Genomic DNA, 11,203 nt, shown 5'->3' with positions numbered 1-11,203 from the left:
CGACAGGTGCACCAGTGTGAATGTTGTGTCGTTCGGCTAGCATGGGCCAGTGACCGGTCGCGTCCATTCTGGATCGGCATAAATGTGGCGTGGGGAGCAAAGTAATGGTTGGATCGAAACAAGAGAGGGGGGGTTGTGTCGGTCGAGGGTATCAGACACCTAGGTGGCGGAGGTCCGAACACCCACAAAACTCCTTCGGCTTTGCTTCCGGTTTGCAGGAATTCGGTCGTCCGGACACCCACAAAACTTCTTTGGCTTTGCTTCTGGTTTGTAAGAATTCGAACATCCGGACCGGTCTGCATTTTGATGGATGGCGTTGGACATGCCCTAATTCGGTAAAAAAAAAATGTGTAGCGTCAGAAATATACAATGCACATAAATGCCTGCGAAAATCTGTGATGCTAACTACAGCACAATCATACTCCCTCCTTTCCGGTTTAAAAGGCTCATTTGAAAAATTTCTGATTTCCATTATAGGAGTATTAGGCTCACTTTAAGTACAGTTGAGTTAAAGTGTTTTGAGTCTCATGCCACATTTAATTCATAGAGATAAAAGAGAGGGAATTAGTGGTCATGCATGCATCTTATTCTACATAAACCATGCAAGTTCAATGAGAGGAAGGGTGCTATACTTATTGTTTTGGGAATCGAATATGTGAGAAATATTTCACTGGGCAGTTTTATATCCACAAACTTGTGCCATCCACTCGCAATCTATCTTGGTTGATAAGATTTCATATTTGAGCAGAAAGGAAGACATTTTGATATATAAATCTTACAGTAACCGTACACAGCTATACAGTGACGTGTTAATTGCAATTCAGCGTTCGTCTGTCATCAGTATTTACAGTACATCACAAGTGAGAGAAAACCAGTTATATATTCCCTTCATATCTGCCTCGAGCCGTAGCCTGTAACTGCACTTGGATCATCTGCCTCCCTTCACAATTCTAAACTGGTCCCGGATCTCCATCGTGCCTGAGCTTACAAACTGAAGAAAACAGAGCATCAGGTGTTGTTTTTTGTCGAGGAAACTGAGCCTCAATTGTAAACTTCGTATGTAAAACTTCCCAAGAGAAGAAAGAAAGGAAGGTGAAGCTTACCTGAACCAATACACTGGTCCTTGTGGCGTGCACCCTGGCATAACCGAACTCTGAAATCCTCGACACGCTCCAGCTCTGCGGCTGAAATATGGACGACATCAACAAGAGGTTGTCAGAGGACCATACATATCAGGTACTAATGCAAGATTATGAATTTCCACGGCTGCCTTGCTCGATGGAATACCACGGCTTGTCCTTGCCGGCAGCGGGCATGGGGAAGTAGGTCTCGTACGCGACGCCGCATTCTCCGCCGGAGTCCGGTGTCTCGTACACAGACCCAGACCCTGCATAATCCCTGGAAAAGAGAAACACGCCATTTCCTTCATCAGCTCATGGTACTGAGGATGTTGCTATCCGGCGGCCATTGCTAGCTCGAGGCTGATTGGCGGTGATGAGCGCGAGGTTGGCGTTCTGGGTTCAGAAATCAGTCACCTCTCGTGGTTGCCGATGGCGGTCATGTAGGAGACCTGAGAAGCGAGCGGCCTGATGAGGTGGAGGAAGAAGTCCCACTCCACCAGAAACCCCGTGGCGTAGCTGATGTCTCCGATGTGGAAGATGGAGTCGACCTTCCCGGTCTGCATCTCCTTGGCGACTGCTTTGGTCACAGCGATCGATCCCGGCTGCAGATCGACGTTGTGACGACGAGACGGGCATTAGCATCGGAAAGGACGATGCATCATCTCACATAGAGACGTAGTATATCCGTTCCTAAATATAAGACGTTTTCGATTTTGGTACCTGAATATAGTGTTCCACCGACGGGTCTAGTGGAGCCTTCCCCATGTCGCCATAGACCACAAAGGACGTCTCGTCCGACCCTGCAGCTGGAGGGGTTCTAAGCTTGACAGTGTCACTCCAACCCACAGAATCACTGCACACACAAAATATATATTACCAATCGACTCCCGATTATCCATGAAGCATCTTAATCAGCACTGCACTGCTTTGCCTTCGATTTTACTGGATAGGAAAACAAAATAGCCCCAGACAAGCACGGTATTGTAGTAATGGTAAGAACTTCACCTTCCATAGCGATAGGCATAGGACTGAGAAGGCTGGAGGCCGGTCATGACGGCCGAATGGATGTAGCCGGGGTCGTGCCACCCGAAATCCTTGGCCGGGCTCGGCAACAGGGGCGCACCTGCACGCATACAGGCAGGGCCGAGTGGCAACTGAAGGTCAACTCTTCCTTGTACAATGTACAGTATAATCATTTCTTTTTCTTTTGAGATGCACGGAGTACAATGTGCTACGTATAATCTTGGTATGATCGACAAGCATTCGACCACTCACTGCACATGTCCTTCTGCGTGAAGGTCGTGGCGACGGAGGCAGCCGCCCTGCCCCCTGCGTACTGAACCTGCTGCGGCCTCCCGTCGCCGCTCACCCACGTGATCTTCATCTGGTAGCACAAACCAGGACCATGGAAAAAATCACTGCAGATGAATAAATGCTCGGCGTCGAGGTGGGTGCTCGATCACCTACGTACGTACCGAGGTGGCGGAGGAGTCGGTGCTGGAGAGGTGGCCGTTGAGCGGCTTGGCCGGGTTGGCGAAGCGGAGGACGCCGGAGCGCTTGAGGAGGCACGGCGTCTGGAACCCGCCGGCGAAGAAGACGAACTCCACGTCCGTGCGGAAGTTGACGACGTGGAACGTCAGCGTGGCGCCGCACGTCCGGACCTGGCAGCCGCCCGACGCGTCCCGCTTCTGGCACGCCGCCTTCTTGCACCCGAGGTAGCCCGGGTCGCTCTTCACCCGCTGGGCCTGCATCCAGGTTCGTCGTGACAAGTGTGTTCTAAACGCTCTTATATATCTTTACTTTTTTTTGAGGTAATCTTATATATCTTATATACCCGTTTGGGCCAACATTCGCTTTCATTTTTCTTCAAAAAAAAAGGAAAGAAAAAACGAAGGTCCGAGAGAATAACTCTTGTTCATATCTTTACGCTAGCGGCGCCCCATGCATATATGATCCGGTTTTTCTCTTTCCAAAAGGAGGTTCACGTCATGCTCTCATCCATGCAACAGCACACGCCGTGCGTTCATGTGCGCCCATACGGATATAGCCGGCGTAGCACGCTTGAGAGCTCGGCATGCTTCAAGGATGGCCACTTCCGGCGAGGCTAACGTACGCACATGACTGGACCGTGTAACGAATCATAGCACTGCCTTTGTGTAAACACAACAACCTCTTAACGGAGGGCGGGAAATTAGCTTGAGCAATGGTGTACAGGATCGGAGTTGTTCACGTGACGACATGCCGTGCTAGTACGAAATATATCGAGTGCATGCATGTACGTACGTACTGATGGCTACCGCTAAAACATGAAAGCGTACGCGAGACTCACAGCGAGAGGATCGATCGTCTCTGTGGCAACTACTACTAGATTCTACTGTGGCGAAGCGGTAGCTAGCGGTCAGCTGGCTAGTAGTGCAGGCGAAAGGCAAAAGGTTCTCACCTTCACAGGGTAGTGGCACAGGAGAGGGAGCTTCGCCGTGTCGCCGGTCTCGAAATAGTTCACGCCGCTCAGTGGACACCCGGAAACGCTGCGCCCGCGGCATGCACAGAGACTATTGTTAGTAAATGATTCACATGCAGGTCCATCATCAAAAGGCAAAACGATCGTGAACACTACGTACGTGCGTCCTTGAAAACGAATCAAATCACATTTTTTTTCCAAGCTTAGATATGCAGGAGGATAAACCAAAACATCACATCAGTTGATGTAAGTTTGAAAGAAAAAACAGCAGAGGAATGTTCCTCTCTTCTCTAGAGTTGTGCGTGCGTACCTGGAGTTTGAAGGCGTGATCATGGCGACCCAGTGCGAGCCGCGGGGCCTGAAGACGCCGCCGACGGTGACGTTGACGAACGCCTCGTCGGGCAGCGGGCCGGCGGTGGTGACATTGATGGACAGGTACGGGCTCGGGTTCAGGCACGACTCCAGCGGCCTCCGGTTGACCGTCCTGAACTCGGACTTCCCCGCGAAGCTCTCGTGCAGCATCTCCGGCGGCGGGAGCTGCGCCGAGCACGAGCCGGCCGCCGCACAGAGGCCGAGAAGCACAAGGAGGAAACCAGCACGCCCGCAAGGAGCGAAACCCATCGCCCGGAACCGCTCCGGCGCGCGCCCCCTCCCCGCGTACGTACAGTGAGTGAGTGATACGCTCTACGCGGCGCGCAAAGTGCACGGACGGAGCCTGCAGCTTATACTGGCGACGTACAAAGGCGGTGGGGAATGGAGGAGGACACACCAACACGAGCGCTTGGGGACGAGAACGAAGAGGGCGGGGGCATTGGGATATCAGCGCAGCTGCGTCGTCCCCGAAAGCGACCGGGGCGGGAGGAGGAGGAAGCTATAGCGGCACGCACGCCGCGGCGGGGAGGGAACGCGCGGGACGGTACAAATTGCGCTGATGATCTCCAAGAAAATACTTCGGCCAGTAGCACAGTAGTATATCCTTCCGGTGATGCTGGGAACTTTCAGGCGGCTGGTAACATCAAGATTAAGGTGTCGCTTAGCGTGAACGTCTTCCGTCGGTTCTTGTCAACTGTCCTGCTCACGCGTCAAGCTGAGCCGCAGCGAAGACTAGGGCGTCACGCCATAGTGCAAGCCGTGTCTATGTGTGTGCTATGAGGTAAACATTCAAATGGTTCAGACGACGCTTTCCCGTAAAGCTAATTAATCACCGATATGCAGGTGAATTAAATACTATAACAAGGCAATGGCAATCAGAAGTACGGGCATGGCAAAACATCCTCTTCTTTTTCACAGAAAATCAGTTCCATGATCCCAGCAACAATATCTTTTGAATAGAGGGTCTTTTTACATCAGAGCACAGTTTCTCACTGGAATACAACAGGCTTTAAAACAGTTGTGACAGGACGAACCAGCACTGCCGTGTGTATGCACCGCAAAGATTTCACCTGCCATACTGTTGGGCAAAAGAACAGATGATCAACAAAGTTGACAGGACCCGATGTTGTAGTAGAATTTATTTGAAACACTTAGGGCTGCACATTGTTAGCAACAGACCGCCTGACAAGAACTAGTATAGAATCAAATGGCTTTTTCAGCCGCTGACCTGACACCCCATTGTTAGTCTGCATTCGTCATCTCTGAAAGGCCAAAATGGCAATGTACTCAAAGAAATCTTTCTCTGTCATCTCCAGTCCTATGGGCACGATGAAGATGGAAATCAGTACATGACCACGAGGATGTCCAGTCATGAGTTCGGTTTGCTCATAACACGTGATCACATATTCATATGCATGTGAATCGCCTGTGTCAACCAAATCATTCTTCTAATATCTCAACTCATAATCCCCAATAGCAGTGATCGACTTACCTCAACACAATATTGCAGGAGATTAGACCGGAAATTTGTATTCATTCCGCTGATTCCCACAAGGCCCAGCTGGATTTCATCAACCAACGTGTGGAACTATCCGCTGAATACATCTGTGGCAAGTCTAAGAAAAAGAGTATCATCCAACAATTCAACCCAAAACTTTGCAGACGTTGAACCGAGCAAAAGATCAACTGACGGCAGGAACAATCAAGCCAGGTGGTTTGCCCGCCTTAATGGAGCTCGACCCTCTGTTGTTCCGCACATTATGTTCCTCCATCAATCTCCTAACCTTCAACACATCATCCCACCGCCCACCCATGGCATACAGGTCAGATATAAGAGTATATAATCCAGCATTTTCATCAGATATCTCCATTGCCAATACTTTCTCTAGTCCCTCCATTGCAATGTCAAAATTCTTAAGCCTCTTGCAAGCCGCTAGCAACGAAGTCCAGATGATGATATTTGGCTCCACTCTCATGGTCTTGATAACATCATAAGCATCTTCCAACTGACCTGCCTTTGCAAAGATATCAACCATGCACCCGTAGTGATGTATAGTTGGCTCAAGGTCATATTCCTCAACCATAAGTTTAAAGAACTCTCTCCCTTGCTCCACCAGTCCAGCATGCCCGCATACACTGAGCACGGCAGTGAATGTCATCTCATTCGGTCGCACTCCTTGCCGGCGCATCTCCTCAAACAGCTGGATAGCCTCGTCATAATGCAGATGCATAGCCATCCCACAAATCATTGCAGTCCAGTGCATCACTTTCCTGGAGGGCACCCGCGCAAAGATACGGGAAGCATAATCGAGGCGGCCAACCTTTGCATAGCAATCAATAAGCGATGTCCCAAGGTGCATACTGACTGCCTGGCGCCGCACAATATACCCGTGAATGGATCTGCAGAACGGCTGCAGCAAGCCAGCCGCCGCACAGCCTGTGAGGGCGGTGACAAGCATTACATAATCTGGAGCAAGTGTGGTGGTGAATGTCATTGTGCGGAAGAAGGCAAGGCCATCAGCTACGCTCTTATTGGAGAAATAGCAAGCGAGCATGGTCGACCAAGAGACGATGTCCTTGTCGGGGATGTCGTCAAAGAATAGACGTGCGGAGGCGAGGTCAGAGGAACGGCACAGGGACGAAAGCATTACGTTGACAACAAACAGGTTGGAAGTGGCAGGGGGCATTTGATCGAACAGGTGGTGGGCGACCGCAGGGGAGAGGAGTGAATAGGAACGAAGGAGCGATGAGGCGACCTGGGGGTAGGCGAGGAGGTTGGACCTGATGAGGTGCGCGTGGAAGTGGGAGAGGAGAGGGAGGGAGCCGGCGGCGGAGAGGGGCTTGAGGGCGAAGACGGCGGCGCGCCCAGCCAAGGAGGGGTCTGAGGGGGGGAGGTGGATGCGGAGGAGGGAGTACAATCGGAGGGCCGAGGAGCCGCAAGAGGCGCCGCGGAGGGCGGTGAGGAGTTCGCCGGCGGCGAGGTGGTGAGGAAGGGACATGGCGAGTAGGGGTCCGGCGTCGTGAGCGGCGCGACGCCGGCGCGGCCGCTTCGGTTTGGAATTGGGGCGGGACTGCTGGACCGTGAAACTTCCTGCTTCGGCGAGGCGTTGGCTCGGTCGAGCAAGTTGGGCTGCATCGGACCACGTAGTGAAGCAGGCTGTACTGCTGAAAGCCTGCTCGATTCTTTCATGGGCTCTTTAAGAAGATCGTCGATGGGGTGCTACTCCGTTCCCAAAATTTTTGTATTTGTCTAATACGGATGTATCAAGTAACATTTTAGTATTAAAAATATATTTGTATCTAGACAAATTGAAGATGAGAATTTTGAAACGGAAGGAGTACTATTTATCCGAAATCACTAGTTGAGAAGTACTTGTCTAAAAAAAACTAGTTAAATCTCGAACCTGGGAGATTTCTCTTCGTAGATTGAAGCGATTGATCTTTGAGAACGAAGAGAAATCTCTTTTCTTTTACTCTGACAAATAATGTGATTCCAAATAACTGAAAGTTTGTAGTTTGTCAACATGGTACACAAGAGGCATACACACAATTGTGTATAATGGGATATCATTCTTTATTTGTCAATTTTTTTATGCTTCTAAGATAATCTATGAATGACATTCTTAAGCTTTATCTATATTCTAATTCTTATTTAGTGCATAGTATGCTTTTGCCCCCATTGATTAATTTCACGCTTCAAATATTCATTGTATGTCTTCAAGAGACAAGGTGCCTATTATAGTTGTTCCTCGTGATAGTTTTTAGAACGAAGGCTCGCAATGAGCCCTACTTTGAATTAACAAAGTCATCAACCAGTCAAGAATGAGCCCGGCTTGTTGATAGTGATAGTGAGTGCAGTACAGAGATGGTGAGATGTTGCTAAAGAGATGAATTTGAAATATGGACAAGACAATTTTTGTGACCTATGTTTGTAACAATTCTGTTGATGTTAGGGGTAGGCGACAATCTAGGATTAGTGCTTGGTGCAAGAGATTGAGGAAGTAAGGTCTTCGTCAATTTTTCTCCTCTTTTGATTGTAGACTTGACCGAATCTTCTCAAGCCTTTCCTGGGCCAAATGAAGGCAACGATCTTCTTGATATTGTACAGTCTGAATTTTACTTTAAATTGCATCGATTTTACGTCAACTTCTCAGAAATACTCATTTGATATTGGAGTAGCAGGATAAAATGTATATTGTCATACCGCAAGTGGATTTTACACCTAAATTTGCTGCATTTTTTTCTCCGTATATTGTAGTTCCACGACCATGAGCTGTAACTTGCACCTGATTATCTATGCTTCGTTCCAGCTGTAACTTGGAACTAATCATATACAGTAGTAAAAAAGGCCTCAAAATGTTCAAAAAAAGAACATGCAATGTTGGACCCTCGTGGAGCGGCGCAGCGAAGCGCGCTAACGCTTAGTATAGACTACTTCCCACTATGACAAATGAACACGACAGCGGACGTTTTGTCATAATGGCACTGGGCCCTCTGTTTCAAAATTCTAAATGTAACCTGTACTGGCAAAAAGTCTTTACTTTTAAACAGAGTCACAATTGCACACGGTTTTTTTTGCTAAAGGTAACAAAAAAGACAATAATAATAATAATTAATAACACACGAGCAGCAGACTGTTTACAGAGTGACTTCACCTTGAAGAGACGACATTATTATCCTACTAGCAAACGACAGCTAGTATAGTTCACAAAGACAGACCCGTACTGCCCCATATACGGATCTAAGAAGGCACCTAAGCCGCTACTGCCCGTACGGGTCTAAGGCGGCATCTAAGCCGCTAGCTAGTTTACGAGGACAGGCCCGTACTGCACGTACGGGCCTAAAAGGCGGCATCTAAGCCATGGTAGCAAGAGGCTACTTGCTGTACGTCCGAGCAAGACAGACACAGAAGGCAAGGATTGCAGCAATGAGGACGCCAAGAAGGCAAGCCCAGATGATGTGCAGCCACGCCTGGGCAGACAACAAAACAGGGCCAGAGATTAAGATAACGGCAAGGCCAATCAACCTGAGACCAACATCATCCAGAGCTTTCCACACAGCGAAGGGTGCCTGTGGCAAGTAGAGGGTCAAGTACCCCAGCGCCAGGTTCACCACTGCCAGGTAAGCTCCCAACATCAAGACAACTGGCAGCCTCGATGGGAAGCCGGCGGCCCAGATGGGTTTGTTATACATCCTGTAGGCCGAACCTGCTGTGATGGCAATGAAAGTAGCCGGTATGCAGATAACCACCATCCACGTCAAAGCACGGCTCACCTTGAACTTCTTGTTCTGGTCCCCAATCGTCAATGTTGAAGCTGAAGACGTCCCGGACATCATCGTTACCAGCTGAATAGCATGGGGTAGGGTCTTGTACCCCTTCAGGTTGACTTTCTGACCAGTGGATGCTGATGGTGCCATGATTCCAGGCAAAAGGTGCCTTCTTTCTTGATTTGGCACAGGACAACTCTTCAAAGTATGCTGTAGTGTATCCTGAAAAAAAACACATAGTTCTGACATATAGAAATATTGTATATACATGGAATCTTATTGATACAAAAACTGTAAATTATCTCTACACTTCTCTAAAAGGAGCGATCCATCACCAAACAATAATACTAGGACTGAGTATACATAATTCTACAAATTCTCTGCAGGTTCACGCCCAACCACAAAATATAAGAGAAATAGCTGGTCCTATTAAAATGAAGCCAGCTATAGTGTATCAGATAGCATTAGCTTAGCCCTCGTCAAGACAGTATGGACCACATGGTTCCCGCAGAGTATCAGATTAAGCCCAAAACTGTGTGATCCAATAGATTGCAACTTGTTCTCAGTTCAAGTGGTTTTCATGAAAAGCCTGAAACCAGTACCATTCTGAACATATCAACCATGAATATAACCAAAGTAAGCTTTTAATGTGGGAGGGTCAGTCATGATCTGAACTAAACTAGACGGAACGAAATCAGGTACATACAACAGACCACGGCAGCTTACATTGTCAGAGTGGCCAGAGCATCAGCCACGGCAGCAGCAGACTCAGCCATATGCATTTCTTAATTATTAGGTGAGTTAGCCCCTTCATATACTTCAACAACATACCCACCTCCCCGGCGGCCTCCACCCAACTAAAACGTCTACAGCTCACCCCTGCGCGATTGTAGGAATTTCATAGGATTTCTGTGGGATTCCAATCCTTTACTTTTCCCTATGGTTTAACTCTGCTTCAAAGGGCAGGTGCTATCTAAATTTATATGGATTGGATTCATATGCCTCAATTCCACAGGAATTTGACCAAACACTCCAACCTCTTTTTAGGAATAAGAACAGAGCCTTTGTTTTCCAATCATCTTGCAGTTTTCCTGTGACCAGCAATCCTCTGTTTTGCACTAGCAAATCCGTGAAATTCCCGTGTTTATCGTATTCACACGTTTCTACATCCTGCGATCCAAAAAAATCCCTAAGCCCGCCTGTGCTCCATACCAGAACCCTAACCTAAACAGCAGCCACCCTCTCCGGCGACTAGAGTATCACTGCCGTTAATATAGAGCGATAGGCGAGAAAAAGACACCTTTTTTTGCCGAATCGACACCTATCGCCGAGTCGACGCGACCTGAGCGCCATCGTATCGGCGAGTTGCACAGGGAAGGAGAATGAACGAAGAGATGCGAGCGTACATCTGCTAGAAGAGGGTAGGGAGGGGGAGCATACCTTGATCTGTTGGCCTCCGCCTCGGATGGGTGCAAAGCAGACTCGCCGCGTCGACGAGAGAAGGGGGAGATCAGAGGGCGGCGGCGGCGGCGGCTATGCGGTGAGGATATGGGGCGAGTTGCGACGGGATTGGACCGGAAGGCTTTTTAACAGGCAGAAGTCTGGGATTTTTTTTTTTTGTAGGGGGTCTGGGATATATATTGACTGCCCCGTCTTCGATTGTGGCTTCTCCTTTTCATTATTTTCTTAGCAAGGTTGGTAGTTGGGCTGGTTCTCTGGCCCAGTAGTTTGTGTCAGGTCACCACTCCGACAACGGAAGAAAAAAACAAGGGAGCGTCTATATCGAGCTTAACCGAAAACTTCGAATTTTTTCATCGTGGAGTAGGGCAAAGCAGCCTGTTCATTTTAACCTAAACGTTAGAGTTCTTCCATATCGAGCCATCCTTATTGATGACGCCGAGGAACAAATAGAGCGTCGGGACATTGAAATGCAAATTAGATCAAAGGGGCTGACTTTTAACAAATTTGCCTATGATCCGTG

The 11,203-nt window shown here is 48.6% G+C and overlaps 3 protein-coding genes across 3 annotated transcripts; all 3 read right to left on the bottom strand.

Moving 5' to 3' along the window:
• Positions 1 to 1,250: 1,250 nt before the first annotated feature.
• On the bottom strand, positions 1,251 to 4,244 carry LOC119272583 (probable inactive purple acid phosphatase 27). The gene is made up of 8 exons (XM_037554048.1): positions 3,893 to 4,244; positions 3,562 to 3,649; positions 2,597 to 2,866; positions 2,397 to 2,505; positions 2,127 to 2,244; positions 1,842 to 1,974; positions 1,536 to 1,723; positions 1,251 to 1,398 (listed from the first exon to the last, which is right to left on the bottom strand). The coding sequence occupies exons 1-8, from the start codon at positions 4,201 to 4,203 to the stop codon at positions 1,251 to 1,253; spliced, it is 1,365 nt and encodes a 454-aa protein (XP_037409945.1). The 5' UTR covers positions 4,204 to 4,244.
• Positions 4,245 to 5,606: 1,362 nt separating this feature from the next.
• LOC119269288 (pentatricopeptide repeat-containing protein At5g15300-like) lies at positions 5,607 to 7,154 on the bottom strand. The gene has a single exon (XM_037551080.1). The coding sequence runs from the start codon at positions 6,951 to 6,953 to the stop codon at positions 5,637 to 5,639; it is 1,317 nt and encodes a 438-aa protein (XP_037406977.1). The 5' UTR covers positions 6,954 to 7,154; the 3' UTR covers positions 5,607 to 5,636.
• A 1,385-nt stretch (positions 7,155 to 8,539) lies between these two features.
• Positions 8,540 to 10,817, bottom strand: LOC119269287. The gene is made up of 2 exons (XM_037551079.1): positions 10,663 to 10,817; positions 8,540 to 9,444 (listed from the first exon to the last, which is right to left on the bottom strand). The coding sequence occupies exon 2, from the start codon at positions 9,370 to 9,372 to the stop codon at positions 8,830 to 8,832; it is 543 nt and encodes a 180-aa protein (XP_037406976.1). The 5' UTR covers positions 9,373 to 9,444; positions 10,663 to 10,817; the 3' UTR covers positions 8,540 to 8,829.
• Positions 10,818 to 11,203: the final 386 nt, after the last annotated feature.

Source organism: Triticum dicoccoides, chromosome 3A, assembly GCF_002162155.2.
Source record: "Triticum dicoccoides isolate Atlit2015 ecotype Zavitan chromosome 3A, WEW_v2.0, whole genome shotgun sequence".
Classification (NCBI taxonomy): domain Eukaryota; kingdom Viridiplantae; phylum Streptophyta; class Magnoliopsida; order Poales; family Poaceae; genus Triticum; species Triticum dicoccoides.
The sequence above is the reverse complement of the archived record's forward strand: the minus strand, read 5'-3'. Positions and strand labels throughout refer to the sequence as shown.

Coding starts and splice junctions, on each gene's coding strand:
- LOC119272583 (XM_037554048.1), bottom strand. CDS start 4,203: ATGGGTTTCGCTCCTTGCGGGCGTGCTGGTTTCCTCCTTGTGCTTCTC. Junction 2,867..3,561: donor TGTGCCACTACCCTGTGAAG/GTGAGAACCTTT, acceptor ACCTGGATGCAG/GCCCAGCGGGTGAAGAGCGA. Junction 1,724..1,841: donor CGGTGGAACACTATATTCAG/GTACCAAAATCG, acceptor GTCGATCTGCAG/CCGGGATCGATCGCTGTGAC.
- LOC119269287 (XM_037551079.1), bottom strand. CDS start 9,372: ATGGCACCATCAGCATCCACTGGTCAGAAAGTCAACCTGAAGGGGTAC.
- LOC119269288 (XM_037551080.1), bottom strand. CDS start 6,953: ATGTCCCTTCCTCACCACCTCGCCGCCGGCGAACTCCTCACCGCCCTC.